Here is a 16,399-nt window from a genome sequence, read left to right as displayed (position 1 = left end):
GGAATGAAATACTAATGCATGCGTCAAACTTTACCTACCTGAGCACACAGTTATGGAATGCACTGCCGCGCAGCTTAAAATCGATCTACGAAAGAACGAACTTCCGCATATTACTGAAGACCCATCTCTTTAATAAAGCATACCACAAAGATCAACCAATGTGAACATGCACAACTCGCCCATCTAAATTCAGAACTGTTTCACAATATCTACTTGTACACTATTACTTTGTTTTATTATCATCATGCTGACCAAGATCCTGCAATACTAAATGTTTATTTACTAACATTCTTCCACTACTCATGATGTATTGTAAGCCACTTTGAGCCTGCAAAGCGGTGGGATAAGTTGGGATACAAATGCAACAAATAAATAAATAAATACACATCTATGGAGAAAACCTTCAATGTCAGGTTTCACATCTGCTCAAAGGCATGCACAGGATTTTAAAAAATGTTTGTTTTGACTAAAGCTTTACAAGAGAATTAAGGGAGTCATTCTCCTTAATCGCATGTAGTCTATGGCCATCTCCAAAATGAAATAAAGGGGTCGGCATTCAAAAGGGTTTAACTGGGCAAGAGCATCTCCTTTGTGTTTAAACCAATGGTGTTCCTTGGTCGGCTGCCACCCGGGGTGGATCACCGCTGTGCACCCCCTCCACCTGGGTGCAGCATCCCCCTTGATGTATCACCTCAAAACACCCCCCCGGGTGCATTGTTCTTACCTCCTGGGGTGTTGGAAGCGGCTGTCGGCTCTGCTGGTTCCCTGCTCCCTCTGCCTTGAAACAGGAAGTAACATCAGAGGGAGCAGGGGACCCGCGGAGCCGACAGCTGCATGGCTGCTCCCTGCACCCCCCCTGCAGCGTGCACCCGGGGCAGACCACCCCTACCACCCTGCCCTCAGTATGTCACTAGTTTAAGCCCCACTGAGTGAGCCTGCCATTGATATTCAGCGGCACTTAACTGGTTATTGACACTGAATATCTCTGTTAACCAGCCATCACCTAGATTAGGAGTGAGCAAGGGGCAGAGTTATGGCATGGCAGTCGGTTATCGGTGATATTCAGTTCAAACATTATGTAGTGAGTTAACTGGGCTCCAGTCTGAATATCGGTCAGTGTCCAGTTAACTTCCAGCTCAGTGGATATACTTGGTTATTCAATGCTAGGAGCCACACATGCCCCAACAGTGAATATTTGGGATTAGGTCAGTCTGTGGCAGGAAGTGGCCTGCAAGATGCTTACCACTGCAGGCTGAATATCTCTCCTCTCCCCCCCCCCCCCCCCCGAAGTTAAAAATTGTGGTCTCACTACTTAATTGTCAGCACTTATACCTGTAGGTTTATAAAATGTGGCAGTTGCATGTGGAAGTGAAATTGCCACTTTTACAGATCAGTGCCGACCCCCCAGATAGAAGATGCTGGGTTTACACCATTGATATTTTTCAACTTATATATTTGAAAAATAGTCACTCATGTGCTGTACCTGCCATAAAATACACATGCACTCATATGGGCTCTTAGAAAAGTTTCTGCATCGACAAAGCCTTTTCTACTGGAACTGATCAGGTTCCACTTTGGACATCTCAACTCCAATCTCCAGGTTCTAGGCAAAACAAGGCTTCACACACATATTTAATGGCCGAAAACTGCTTCTTCAATATATCAGTTATACTTCTAAGTGGTGCAGCCCCCAGAATATGCCAAATTCCATTCCCTTTTTGACACATTACTTTGGACATGGGGGTACTTCTATAACACACATCCTGACTTTCGTGTGTCAATTATGCACATAAAAGCCAAAATGCCACCGAAGTGTTGTTCTGCAAATATCTGTTTAACTTCCATAGGGGTCCTTTTACTAAGTTACACCAATGAATTTCGCACGCACTAATGAAATAGTGTGTGTTAAATGCCGTGCAGCTCATAGGTACTGAATAGGCTATGCGGCATTTAGTGCACACTAAGGGATCCTTTTACAAAGGCGCACTGAAAAGTGGCTTGCGGTAGAGTAGGCATGAGTTTTGGGGCGCGCAGAATCATTTTTGGGTCTCTGACCTTACTGCCAGCCATAGACCTAGCAGTAAAGAATTTAGACAGTAAGGACCTATGCGCGTCCAAAAATAAAAACAAATTTTCAGATGCGCGTCGCGGATGCGAGCCAAAAATGAAATTACTGCAAGAGCCATGCAGTAGTCGGGCAGTAAGTCCATTTTGGCACATGTTGGGTGCACCTTAGTAAAAGGAGCCCATAGTGCGTATTTGCAAAGGGGATGTGCTCATGGGTGGGGCTCAAACTTAAACGTGCAACTTACAGATAACTGTATATAACATGTGTATCAATAAAATTTAGACGCGAGCATTTAAACCAGCTCTGTGACTGGCATAACCTCTAAATTTTAAGCATATATATACCCAGTTATGCTAATATTCTACCCAACGTAGGCAGCTTTGTTCCTTTATTGAAGAGGATCCTACTAGGTGCCCTGTTATAGAAATACCATGGTAGTAAATTATCTCCCTAATTCTATAAAAGTTACCAAAAATTGTGCATGCAAATTTGGATGTGCGCACAATTTAATTGAATAATGAGCCAATTAGTGCCAATAATTGGCTTTTTAAACAATTATTGGTTCTAATTGGAATCAATTAGGATGTACACGTGTAAATTTAGGCACAGGATCCGCACCTAAATTTTATGCACGTCCCAAATAGGGGGGGCACAGAAATAGGGGCTCGCGGGCAGTTCAGGGCAGATCGTGAGCGCATTTTTGCATTATGTGTTCAGTTATAGAATAAGGAGGTTCCACGTGTAAATTTAGGCAGGGGCATTTGTATCACGTTTTCGTTAGTTTTCACCTAAATTTACACGAGACCCCCCCCCCCCCCCAGGACTTAAGCGCTACTCCATAAACCGTGCCTAACTTTAAGGATGGCTTATAGAATAGCGCCTAAGTGTTTTTTCGTGCTGACTTTTTAGTTTTAGATGTGATTTATAGAATTCACCCCTATGCGGCCAAAGATATACATTCAATCACCTAAAATTAAAAAAGAAATCATTAAGGGCATCTTTTACTAAGGCGTGCTCACATTTCTAGTGCATGCTAAAATTGTGGGCATACTAAACGTTAGAGACACCCATAGGAATGCATTGGTGTCTCTAACATTTAGCGCACCCACAATCTTAGTGTGTGCCAAAAACGTGATCGCACCTTAGTAAAAGACCCTCTTAGTGTATCTGGTGCTATGAGGGTACAAGTGCTTTTGAACATTGGCCTTGACATCTCTAAAATGAAATGGTGAAAATGTGTGTCTCTGTGTGATGAGACAAGCATAATTTCAAGTGCTGCAAACTCATCAATAGACCAAACTCTTCTTGGGCATTGTTGGGTGAAAGTGTTGATGCACTACAGACTTTTACTGTGTTTGCAACTTGAGGCTGTTGCAACTAACAATATTGGCATGCTTTGTTTTCTCATACGCTGTTCTTTTCCTAATAAGGAGAGATTGTTTCTGCCATGTTAGGGAGGTGACATTTTTACACGGCTGATTATGTTACGTTCCAAAAATCCAAAAACTATCTACAATTTAACACTGGGGCTAGTGGTAGGCACAGCCACACGTACTTGTGCTGACTTTTTGAGTGATACTTTTTAAACTGTATTTATATATATTTATTAGGCAGTAACATTATACAGACATTTAGACATCGATCATGTGTATGATTGTTCTTTGGGGTGCCTATACCCTGTTTTGCGTACTCTTTTGTCTAATATATTCTGAATTAGAAGAGATTCAGAGAGGAATTTAGAATATCAGAATTTTCCCTGAAAATTTATACACGGGTCTGCTGGGGCTCAAACTTTGCCCAGACTAAGATAGAAGCACCCTTGGGGGAGCACAATTTGAACTCAGCACTGGGAATTTCTCCTGTCCAGTGCTTCTATTAGACTATGTTACGACAACCACTTGACTATTATGTGTAAAATCTCCAGATCAATGAAATTAATTCTTCATATTCTTTCTGCTTCTATTCTTTATGTATTGCCAAAGTTGGATGTGGAAAATATAACATTTGCAGAACGTTGTGTCTAACCTTAGTATTGGAGTCATGATACAAATGCTTCCATTGCAGAAGCAAGATTCCTTGTCATGGTTCATACCAAAACTGTGTCCCATTTCGTGTGCCATGGTTGATCCAACTTGGATTGCATCTTCAGAATAGTCCTATCGTGGCAGAAAGGATAAGTGAATTCCAGACCCCCAGTGATTAGTGTTACGTACATGACAACTGAAACTTACTTGGTAACCGCAAAGAAACACACAGTAACACAGTTAATGATGGCAGATAAAGAGCTTCATGGTCCATTCAGTCTGCCAACAAAGTAAACCTACATCCACCACTCTATGCAGGTTAAAGTCATTCATGCTTAAACACTGATTGACAATTTGCCATCATGTCAACCACATATAAATAGGTAGTTAAATATGATGCAGTTTTGGGACAATCTTCTATAAAGAAAAGCATTGCTAACAGTATTTAACTTACTAATTTCAACATACATTTATTTATTGGGATTTATTAGCCGCCTTAGTGCTGATAATTGGTTGGGCATGCACTCAATTTAACACACAACTTTAGTGCTATATGTAGAATCTGGGCCTATGTGTTGAAATGTAGGCCTGCCATTCATTTGTCTAGAGATAGAAGCCTAATTTAGATGCCTAGTGCTGAACATCAGCACCAAGCTCATAAATGTTTTCCTCATCTTAAATCCATCTCTGTTGCTACCCACATTTTAGGGTCCTAGTGCATGTAAGAGCAAAACTTTAGGAACTCAGCCCTAGTAAAATTTTCAAAAAGGCCTTTTGGTGCCTAACTCTTATGGTATGAAACCTAAGCCCTTCAAATATCAGCTTCTAAATATGTAATTCTTTCTTGACATTTCATAGGTTTATATCAGTATTTTACTAAGAATACAGTAGGCTTACATTACAGGACATAAAAACAATACCAATGCACATCTTAGATTTGTGTGTGTTGCTTGTATGTTATGCATAGACATTCTTGGTAATAGAGAGGATAAGATAGCACAATATAGAGATGGGAGAGAATGGGCATGAAGAGAAGGGATATAACTTATAGAAGCAGATGCACAATGGTCCCTTAAAGAATCGCTCTGTATTTCCACCTCAATAACAAATTACTGATTTGGAAATACAGAGGGATTCCCAAAGTGAATTGCATGCAAATGAGCTTGTTGCTGCTTTTGCGATCAGCAATGGGGGGGGGGGGGAGGGAAGTCAGCTGAGCATGTGCAGAGCAGCCAATCGCTAAGCGTGGCTCCTCTGCACATGCTACAAATGGCTTCCCTATACACACACAAACTGAGTGTATGAAAGCCGGCGTAGCTTTTTTTTTTTTTATAACTGCCGTGGTCAAGTTGCTGATGCTGGGAGCCTGCTATATGGATGTCCTGCCTACAGAAGTTGGGAGGGAGGGGGGGTTGCAGATCCCAAATACTGGAGCAGCTTTTAAGTGCTGATGAGTCTTTTAAAGCAGGAGCCTGCACTCTTCCCCAGCCCAGCCCACTGCAGAGCCTACAGCCTTGTTTGTTGTTTGAAAGGGTGTTTTTTTCCTCTACTGGTGAAGGGTGGGTGACAGCTGGTACTCCGGTGTGACTTGTTTCTCCCCACAGGTCATTCTCCTCTTACAGGAGTGGCAGAGGAGGTGGCTATAGAGCTGTAGATGTAACCTAATGTTTAGAGCAGCAAGATGGAACCCTAAAGGACCCAAGTTCAAATCCTACACCAGCTCCAAGAATCTTCCATGCCTTGGGAGAAGGCAATGGAAAACTACTCCTGTAGCATGCCAAGAAAACCATAATGGGGGGGGGGGGGGGAGTCGCTCACTGTGTGGTCGCCAAGAGTCAAGCCTGACTTGAGGGCGCATCTGGATCTGGAGGTTGTAAGTAAGGTCTTAGTCAATTGCTCATCATGATGGCTCAGATATATTTTTTTCTGTTTATTTTTTTCATATTCATTCTTTATCTCCCTGAGATGTGGAATTTTGCATTATTCTTAAGATTGTATAAAATTATTACTTCTCTTATGTTTTTTTTTTTTACTTTAGTGTTATCCTTTCCTTGATTTCAGTGTAAAAATTTCACATTTTCAATTTTAAAAGATGTAGAAATGTTAGATACAGTACACACCTGAATAACCGCAGCAGATTGATCTACAGAGCACATGGTACCCACAAAAGCTAGTCCCACTCTTGGTCCATCGAAATTCATATTTCTGTTTTAAAAATAAATATATCAAATGACATTGTTATAATTTTATAGTGACATTACAGTACAGTAGAGATGATTACAGTCCCTCATGGTAGGTTTCCTATGCAACACTTTGGGCCAGATTCAGTAAATGGTACTTAGATTTAGGCACCTGGAAAAATCTGCACAAACCACTATCATATGAAGGGCACTTTGGGCTGAACACTTTTTATAGAATAGAGCTTAGGGTTCCTTTTACTAAGCTGCAGTAAAAGGGGGCCTGTGCTAGCATGAACTTTTGATGCACGCTGAGGCCCCCTTTAACCACAATGGGTAAAAGGCTGGTCTTGTTTGGAAAAAGAAATGGCCGTTTGGTAGGTGAACCACTTACTGCACAGCCATTTTGGTAGGGAGCCCTTACTGCCATCCATTGAGATGGTGGTAAGGACTCCCATGCTAAACCAGCAGTAAAAGGGTAGCGTGATTACCGCTGGTTACGTTCCAGTGCTACAAAAATCTAAAAAATTACTGTAGCACCATAAATGGCACAAGCCAGGAGTAGTTACAGATTGGTACATGGCAAGCCTGTTGCTATATGCCAACCCTTTAGTAAAAGGGCCCCTTAGAGCAGAATCCCATGCCCAACATTGTGCCAGTGCACTTAGGCCAGCTGAAAACTTGTATAAATACTGACAAGGAAGTTGGGCACGTAACCCTGGCATTCGTAACACTGCACCTAAATATTCGGAATGCCCCTGACCCACCATGCCCCTCCTCATGGTCAGCCCCCTTTTGAGTTTCATATAAGACTTTGGGCATGCAGTGTTATAGAATAGACTGTAAGTAGATGGGTGTATAAATCCAAATTAGTGCCAATTAAGCACCCATTAATTCTAATTAACATCAATAATTGGTTATTAGCACCCACATGACTAATTAGTTTATGCACACATCTGGGTTTTATGCCCAAATTTGGGTGCCCACCTTTGGGCAACCTGTAAAGTATCCATGGGTTAGTGACTCTGATGAAAAACTGTAATGGTTCCTTTTTCAGATAAGGTCTTCTTATCTTTTGATCTCAACAGCTCAAATCCAACAACCTGTTTGGATATTTTTTTCTGTCAGTCCAATGAAGGGTCTTACAGCCTTCACAGAATGCAGTTTCTCCAAGGATAATGTGGCTGGAAACCTGCCTTACAAACACATGACACATCTATTGAACTCATCCAAGAGAAAATTGAGACAGTGTTACACTCTGTCACCAAGCAGAAATGAGATCTCTAACTTATAACTTATAGAGGTTTAACCATCATCTCGGTGTTGAAGAAAATTGGATTCTATGCAGGCTGCAATAATATTTATTGGAGCAACACAACAATAATTCAGAAGATGCAGTGTCTGAGGTTTGCAGGCTACTTAGATTTCATTCCAGAAAATTGTTTTCACTGTTTCATTCGAAGGAAGGATCTATTAGGCTCCTTGCAGTAGTTTCAAGTTTAGCTTAATGTCCCAAGTGGGTTTTAAGGGGTCCTCTTACTAAGCTGTGGTAGAAGTAGGCCTTAGCATGCCCTTACGTGGGTATTTTCCACATACCTAGGTCATTTTTACCTTGGTTGTTAAAACCTAATTTTCTATTTTTTGCATTAATGGCCATGCTGTAATGTCATTTTTCAAAATTACAGCGGGAGCACTTACCACCTCCTATTTTGTAGGCAGCAAGGGCTCATGCGTTATCCATGTACTAACTGGTTAGCACAGGAACACCCTCTCTCTGCCCCTGACTTGCCCCTCAGATTAAAAAAAAAAAGAAACAATTTTAGTGCATGGTTAGCATGCAGGATGCCTGAGCGCAACACGTGGTACTCCATTTTTTTTTTGCTGTTTTAGGTGTATATTTGTGCCTAATGCAACTTAGAAAAAGGACTCCCTTAGTTATTATAGATGTACATTTTTAGCCCAAAATGACCAGAATAAAAAAAAGTCTGTTTTTGTCCCCTATGTTGTAAATAGTGCATACTGTTCACAAAGAATGCACACTATTTGTAAAAACAAAGGGGAACACATGCATGCAACACTGAAAAGAGTGCACACCCTTTATGATTGTGCAAAACTAGTTACATTAGCCCAAAACAAATAAAATATATTAATGACACTAAACCAAACAAAAAATTATGGTCTGCATGCCCTTATTTGTTATTAAATCTGTTGTAATTATTAACTTGTTGTTTCATATGCAGATGTAGAGACCCTTATGGTTCTATTATGTCTTGATGGTGGAGATCTCTGGTGACTAAAAAAACAATGTATTGTGACCTTTCTATACCAGTCCTGGCTGACAGAACATGGGAGGGTACATCATTTCAATAGCCTTCAGGCTTATAGGTGTCTTATATATTCAGGTACAATAGGTATTTTTCTGTACCTGGATGGCTTGCCATTTTAAAAAATACTGATGTGGGATTTGAACCTGAGTCCCTTGGCTCCACTGTACTAACCATTAGGCTACTCCTCAAATCTGCATGCTGCTATTCTAAAAATGACTATATCTAAAACTGTCATACAGCCTGGTATCCCTTGCCAGTTTTGCATTCAGGGGAGAGGGAGGGGGACAGCAACCACTGGGGGATGCCTTAATCTGCAAGTGGATGAGTGCTCAATCAGGGCACTTTTCTGTAACCTAGATGTGACAAGTACCAGGTCTAAATACAAATGTTCATCTTTTTAGACATGGGTGCCCCTTCCTATTCTGTGATCGGAGTTGGACATCCATATTTTGGGCCTTCCCTAATCTTACTCAAAACATGGCTAGACCATGCTCCCTTGCCATATGGACATACTACAGTGCTAAATGTTTATATCACCCTTTGTAAAATTGGAATGTCCGTGCAATATAGACCTCTAAATGCTAGATTTCAGATGTCCAAACAAGAATTAAGCTTCTTAAATAACCACCAAAGACTGTAACTTTTGTATCAAGCCTTCAGCTCCTAGAGTCAAAGCAATGACAGCAAATCAATTATGTATCAAAGATTGACATTTTGTAAGAAAACCAACTTTTCAAATGATTCAAACACCTCTTGGCTTCTGGGTTGGTGGAAGGATGGGACTCAGAATGGAAAGTATTGCACACAGTGATGCTTACGTGAGAAGCTGAGCATGATCATGGTTCTTCTGTTTCAGTAACACCTCAGAGCGCCAAATGGAAAAATTGCTCAACGTAACTGAAATGTCTGGTGAAATCGTTACAAGATCTTCCTGGGTCCAAACTTCAAAGCCAATGAGGCTGACAAAAATATGAATTCTTCTGTAAACCTGGAGTAAAATGAGGCAGAATACTGATCTTTTTGCATACACGCAATGTTTATATATGTTACACAGTGAGCTTGAAAACTGGTTTCACAATATAATAGAGTCCATCTTTGGCTTTTACTAAACATATTCAGACTTGTCTTCTTCAGATAGTTTCAGAGGCACTGGGGAAAAAACTAAATAAGGAATATATCACAAAATAAAGTATAGCGGATGGCTACTAAGCTGAGCTAAGCACACTAACAGCTACTGCATTCTAAAAATCGACCAGCTCAATTAAAATCCTACCCTAGCTGCTTAGTATGCTTAGAGGTGGGAGGAAATGGGGCATGAGCTACCGTGACAGCTAACACACAGGGTATTACTGTACACTGTCACAACTGAAGATAGTGCAGCTGCAGGTCAAGAGGTAGTGTTAAGTGCAGATACACAAGCATCAGTACGGTAGCCTGGCCACAGTCTATTAAGAATCTCCTCCAATCCCCCTGGATCATGCCCTCCTGGTTATACCTCCCCACTGAAGTTCCATCCTCAGCTAACTCCCCTGGATAAGCCTTACCAACATGAAACTTAAGAATAAAACTTTCCTGAGTAGAAATCTACCTCCCCCCCCCCCCCCCCCCAAGCCTGCATTTGTTGTGAATAGCTAGGGCTGGGTTCAGGTTTTTCACAGCTGCCCAGTAGAGGACCCTGCTTTGAATTTCAACCAAATTAACTTTTGATCTGTGTGCATTCAAAATATAACAATGAAAGGTTGTAATAACTACAGGATTGGAGATTAGTTACTTCAAATATGGTATATAGGCTCTAGATTTCTCTCAGGCTCTCCTAATCAACCTTTCACTCACCCACTCCAAGGCTGACACTTCTTATATAGTCAACCTAATCCACAGCCTATCATAAAAGGAAACCATTGCAAACTGATACAGTTTTTGTTCTGGCTTTTTAACATTACCCCCCCCCCCCCTCTTTTACAAAGCCGCACCAGTGCATGGGCTTTGTTGGCATTGCCACACAGCAACCACTAGCATGGCTTTGTAAAAAGGGGGGGGGGGGAGAGTAAGTACTCTGCCTGATTAATTTTTAAAGGATGTTTGGTTCTTGTAATTTTATACTGCGGTGTTAACTGTTGGGTTGTTTTCTGTGCCTTTAAAAAAAGGAGATTGATTTAGTTTGTTTTTCTTGTTTTAGAGAACTTGTGGTTGACTTGTTCTAGGGCTTTCTTTTAACCTCCACTTCAAAAGGGGAGGCAGACTAATTGTATTCTTTATATGGAATCTAAATTGATCCACTCATCACTCAGCTTAATTGAAATTGACAGAAGTATTTGCCATTGGTTCATAGAGAAATCGAGGAAGTCAATAAGTCACATTTTAGTTTTCTTAAAGGAAAACCATTAATTGTATTTTTTTTTTTTTGGGGGGGGGGGGGGCTTTAATTAGTAAAAATCTTAACTCTTTGAGATAAGCCTACAAAAGGAACACACTACATTTCACACATCAGATACATAAAATACATTTCTACAGTTTGAACAGATAAGATAAACCCATAGCAGGACTGCACACAGATAATCAGACCAGGAGGTTAGATTTCACATAAAATAGCTAGCTGCTTCTTTTAAGTTAAAGAACAGTTTAGAAAAAGGTATGGACCCTGGTAAAGTTTCCTCTTCTCTTTCAAAAGGTGAAAAAACTCCTGCAGCTGAAGTATGGCTAGGTTATATCATGTCACTAAAGCTGTTGCCCCCATCATAGCTTCTGTCTCTGTATAGACAGAAAACATGATCCATGCAGGTTGAATCCTTTACAATAGAAGAGGAAGAACTGTAGGGCAAGTCAGAGAAGCATCCATGACAATGAGAAATACAGTGATGAAATGCTTCTAAGGTGTCAAGGGTCTCCAGCAGAAGAGAAGAAGACGCCGTGCTGAAAGAAGACAACTGGACACAAATGACCAGACCATGAAAAATGAAAAATCGATAACCAGCTCCATCTTCCTTTGAACTGAAGAAGTGGTATGCAACCCTGGAAATGGAGGAGGTGAGAACATCCCAGGAACATAGACACATAGTTATAGTAGTTTATATAGGCTAACCTTTTTTTCCTTACATTTTCAGCTACTGCTTTTGAGAACCAAGTGGCCTCCTTTTCCTCTCACTTGTATTTATTTTGCTTACAAAATGCTAGTTGACCTTACAATAGCTCCTTCAATTTATCCCACTGCTTTCCAACTTCTTGATGTTCCCATCCAGAAATTCCTTGAGGGAATCCCCCATCTGAATAAATTTAGTTTTTTTGAAGTCTAGAAGCTTCACTTTTGAATGAACCCTCTCCCACCTATCTTAATATTAAACCACACCATCTGGTAGTCACTGAATGCCAGATGATCACCTATTATAACATCAGAAACACTTTCCCCATTAGTAAGCACTAATGGGGTAAATTCTATAAGTAGCGCCTAAAAATTGGCACTGAAAATTTAACACACAGCATGATTCTACAAGGCATATGTGTTCTTTATATCATCGCACTTAGGGCATAAACCGCGCCTAACTGTAGGAACCTGCAAATAGGCCTGTTATAAGCAGCACAGTTTGGTCATATTCTATATCTGTGCATGTAAAATTTGGGATTGTCTTAAATATTTACGCATGTTAGGATTTACATGCACATCGTTATAGAATACGATATGCATATAAATCCTAATTATTGCCAATTAGTGCTGATAATTGGTTGTTATCATTTTTTGTATAAAACTCTAACAGACTTAAAAGGCTACTCTGTTGTCTAAACTGACTTTCCTAAATAAGTAAAATAATTTAGTTTTTAAAAATGACAATGAAATTACCCCAAATTTACCTGTTACCAAATTTTAATGCAATTTCTAGCAGGTAAGGTAAACCAGTGACGTCCTCCCCCCCCCCCCCCCCCCCCCCCCCCCCCCCCCCCCCCCCCCCGCCTTCAGCAGGTCCTCTTTTAGCATCTCTTCAGGACTAGCTGAACAGAAGAAACCAAATTAAAATCCCCAAAGTTTCTTGATCAGTACCACTAGGAAATAAAAGGTAGTGGTGGTTGTTGATTCCCTTCTAAGGGGTACAAAGGCATCCTTCTGTCAATCAGACATGATATCCCAGGAGGTGTGCTGTTTGCCCAGTTCCAAGATTCAAGAGTTTTGCCAAGACTCATCAAGCCTACTGACCATTATCTCAATGCTACTCATCCATGTTGGCACAAATAATTCTGTAAGATAAACCACCAAATGTATCAAAAGTGACTTTATGACTCTGAGAGAGGGTGCAGCAAAAAGGTAATCTGGTGGTGTTATCACTTATCATCCCTGTCATAGGTAAAGGGTGAAGCAGAGAAGCTCGTATCCTTGAGGTGACTGCATGGCTATGTGGGTGGTATCTTCTAGAGTGTTTTGGCTTCCTGACCATGGGATAATTTTCCAAGAGCTATTGAGCAGAGATGGTGTTAATCATTCAAAGAAGGGACAAAATGTCTTCTGCAGCACATTGCTAATCTACAAAAGAGGGCTTTAAACTCCTCAGGTAATTAAAATACTAAATACCCCTACAGAATAGGAATAAAGGGTGATATTTGGAAAGCTATGTAGACTAATGTCTGTACTGTGGGAAATAATATTGTGGACCTAGAGGTTGTGATGGAAGAAGCTGACTTGGATTTAGTGGCAGTCATGGAGACATGTTTCATGGGGAACCATGACAAGGATATAGTTATACCTGTTTATAATGTATTCAGGAAGTACAGAGTAGGAAGAAAAAGAAGGGAGTGGCATTATATGTTAAAAATATTATTAACTGACAGAATTGCAGGACTTACAGGATAAGGAAAAGGCACAAGTTAATCATGAAAAGTGAATGGAAAACCTATTAACATTGGTGTGTGTGATTGTGATGGGGTGTATGCCCCTTCACAAGGCAGGGTGAGCCCCTGATCCCAAGTGGGTATCACCAATAGGCATACAGAAGGGCAACTTGGGTCTATCTAGATTGTAAGCTCTTTGAGCAGGGACTGTCTTTTGTGTATGGTGTACAGCGCTGCATATGCCTTGTAGCGCTATAGAAATGATAAGTAGTCCTCACACAGTTAGGGTGAACATCTGAGACCCTGCATTGAGTGGTTGTAGCTAGACAAGTAAGACTGGGGATAATTCAAGAGCTAACCAGTGAATGGGCTAATCCCATCACCCTAGTGCCCAAACCTGATGGAACTACCCGCTTTTGTGTAGATTTCAGAGGAGTCAATGGTGTATCTCACTTTGATGCCCACCCCATACTTTCAAGCATGGCTTAAGGCTTGTCTTTTTATCAAAGCATTTGGTCCTATCGGGGAGTAACCACTAAGCTGTTCGCTGCCTGTATGTTATCTATTTTCTCCAGTCCTTCCTCCTCCTTCTCCCCAGCCTATGTACTGCTCCCCTCTTTCTATTCTACCCAATCTTTACTCTTTGAGCATGGTGTGTGTGCGAATTCCTTTCCTATTAATATATTGTAGTTGTTTTCTTTTTCTATGCTTTTTAAAATTTTGTACACCACTGTGATCTGTGAGTGCTTAGGGGCCATGCTAAGTCAAGGAGTAGGAGAAGAGGAACATTCGATCCTATATCCAGTAGGAAGCTAACTGAAGCTGAGCAACAATGTTCTACCACCAAAAAGGAGTGCTTGACAGTAAAGTGGGCAGTATAGACCCTGAGATATTACCTTTTGGGTACACTTTGCTCTCGTTATGGACCATGCTCCACTTAGTAGGTCTAATGAGATATCATAATGCAAACTAATGAGATGCTATTTGACCCACTAGGCTTATGATTTCTTAGCAGAGCATTAGGTTGGGAAATTAATGCAGACTGCAGACTACCAGTCCCAGGAGGGTGGAGGAGTGAACATGGACACTGAAGGACGAGGGGGGGGGGAGAGAAACATGAGGGCCTAAAGAGGAGGAGGTAGGTGACAGAATGTACATCCCATCACAAAGCAGAGGGAGCCCCCAACCCTGTGAGAGTATTATCAATAGACCATATAGGACAACTTAGATCTAGTCCCCAGTAACACAGTTAGGGTGAATATCTGAGACCCTGCATTAGCTAGACAGGGAAGGCTACGTGGGAGGTGGTTGAGGAGGATTAACCCATCCAGAAGTTATTTGGATAATTCCCTGAGCGTTGAGAGTAATAGAGCACTCAGAAACTGAACTACATCCCAATTAGCATACAATTTGCATAGACAGACAAACAAAACTTTGGGTTTGTCCACAAAAGCCAAGAGGAGCCAGGGTGGGAGTATTGGTGTCCTACAGGACTACATCGAGCTCAGAGGTGGGTAGTGCTTTAAGGGTCTTGGACGCACCCTGAGTAAAGAGTAGTCTCTAATCAGGACCTGACAGCAAGGGAGTCCAACAGATTAGAGAGTGATCTTTCCCTTCTGGGAGGTGAGAGGTCTTTTGGAGTGGTTTATCCTTTTTTTAAGGATTGCCATGGATTAACCTTTCTGTTGGATTATTGGTGGATGGACCTTTTTCTAAGGATTATCATGGATTAACCTTTTGGCTGGATTATTGGTGGTGGACAGATAGGCACTGGATATTTGGCTTATATCTTCAGGTAGGCGCTGGCATCACAGTGATATATATAGGTCTCCTTCACAGGCAGAAGAAGTGAATACAAATTTAATTGAAGTGGGGGGGGGGGGGGGGGGAAGAGGTCTGCTGATCTTGGTGGGAATCAAATGTGGGGAGTGCTGTCTGGGACAGCACTGATCTTGGGCGTGATATCTGAGTGGTTTAGAGTAGGCAATAATCTTATATTGGGGATTGGATTAGGGGGATACTGTGCAGTAAAGTGCTTAGAGGGAGGGGGTAAGCGCTGCACACCCAGAGAGAGGGGGTAAACACTGTTCCAGTGCTCTCATGACATCTCAGCAGATAGGGAAGGTACACCTGCACTCTGCCAAGACATGTAAATGTCTGTGTTAGGCAGTAAATGCAGGGCAGATGCTGTGCATGCCCTTTATATTTATTGCATAGGCTTTGCCCTTGCCATATCTTGAGTTTTGTTCTTAAGGTGTGGCAAGTGGATTAACCTTTCTGTTGGATTATTGGTGGATGGACCTTTTTCTAAGGATTATCATGGATTAACCTTTTGGCTGGATTATTGGTGGTGGACAGATAGGCACTGGATATTTGGCTTATATCTTCAGGTAGGCGCTGGCATCACAGTGATATATATAGGTCTCCTTCACAGGCAGAAGAAGTGAATACAAATTTAATTGAAGTGGGGGGGGGGGGGGAAGAGGTCTGCTGATCTTGGTGGGAATCAAATGTGGGGAGTGCTGTCTGGGACAGCACTGATCTTGGGCGTGATATCTGAGTGGTTTAGAGTAGGCAATAATCTTATATTGGGGATTGGATTAGGGGGATACTGTGCAGTAAAGTGCTTAGAGGGAGGGGGTAAGCGCTGCACACCCAGAGAGAGGGGGTAAACACTGTTCCAGTGCTCTCATGACATCTCAGCAGATAGGGAAGGTACACCTGCACTCTGCCAAGACATGTAAATGTCTGTGTTAGGCAGTAAATGCAGGGCAGATGCTGTGCATGCCCTTTATATTTATTGCATAGGCTTTGCCCTTGCCATATCTTGAGTTTTGTTCTTAAGGTGTGGCAAGTGCAAAACCCTATCTAGGTTTAGTAAACATGCTCCTATATTGCACTGAATTTTCAGAAATGATAACGAGAAAAAGAGAGAACATCATCTTCAAGATAATGTAAACAGCAGCAGCTTATTATTATCTGGTATATCTT

At 41.4% G+C, this 16,399-nt stretch overlaps 1 protein-coding gene and 1 long non-coding RNA gene across 2 annotated transcripts in view; one reads left to right on the top strand and one right to left on the bottom strand.

The window, feature by feature from the left end:
• Positions 1-16,399, bottom strand: part of LOC115469314 (disintegrin and metalloproteinase domain-containing protein 28-like) — a 90,317-nt gene that overhangs the window by 50,704 nt on the left and 23,214 nt on the right. The window contains exons 9-11 of the mRNA XM_030201821.1: positions 9,415-9,584; positions 6,213-6,297; positions 4,094-4,224 (exon numbers count right to left, since the gene is read on the bottom strand). Coding sequence (XP_030057681.1) covers positions 4,094-4,224; positions 6,213-6,297; positions 9,415-9,584 — 386 coding nt within the window. The remainder of the gene's footprint in view (positions 1-4,093; positions 4,225-6,212; positions 6,298-9,414; positions 9,585-16,399) is intronic.
• Positions 828-15,565, top strand: LOC115469315. Its single transcript, XR_003941991.1, has 3 exons — positions 828-913; positions 1,221-1,223; positions 15,554-15,565. It is a non-coding gene; the product is annotated as an uncharacterized LOC115469315 (long non-coding RNA).

The sequence above is a fragment of the Microcaecilia unicolor genome, chromosome 4 (genome assembly GCF_901765095.1).
Source record: "Microcaecilia unicolor chromosome 4, aMicUni1.1, whole genome shotgun sequence".
Taxonomy (NCBI): Eukaryota; Metazoa; Chordata; class Amphibia; order Gymnophiona; family Siphonopidae; genus Microcaecilia; species Microcaecilia unicolor.
The sequence above is the reverse complement of the archived record's forward strand: the minus strand, read 5'-3'. Positions and strand labels throughout refer to the sequence as shown.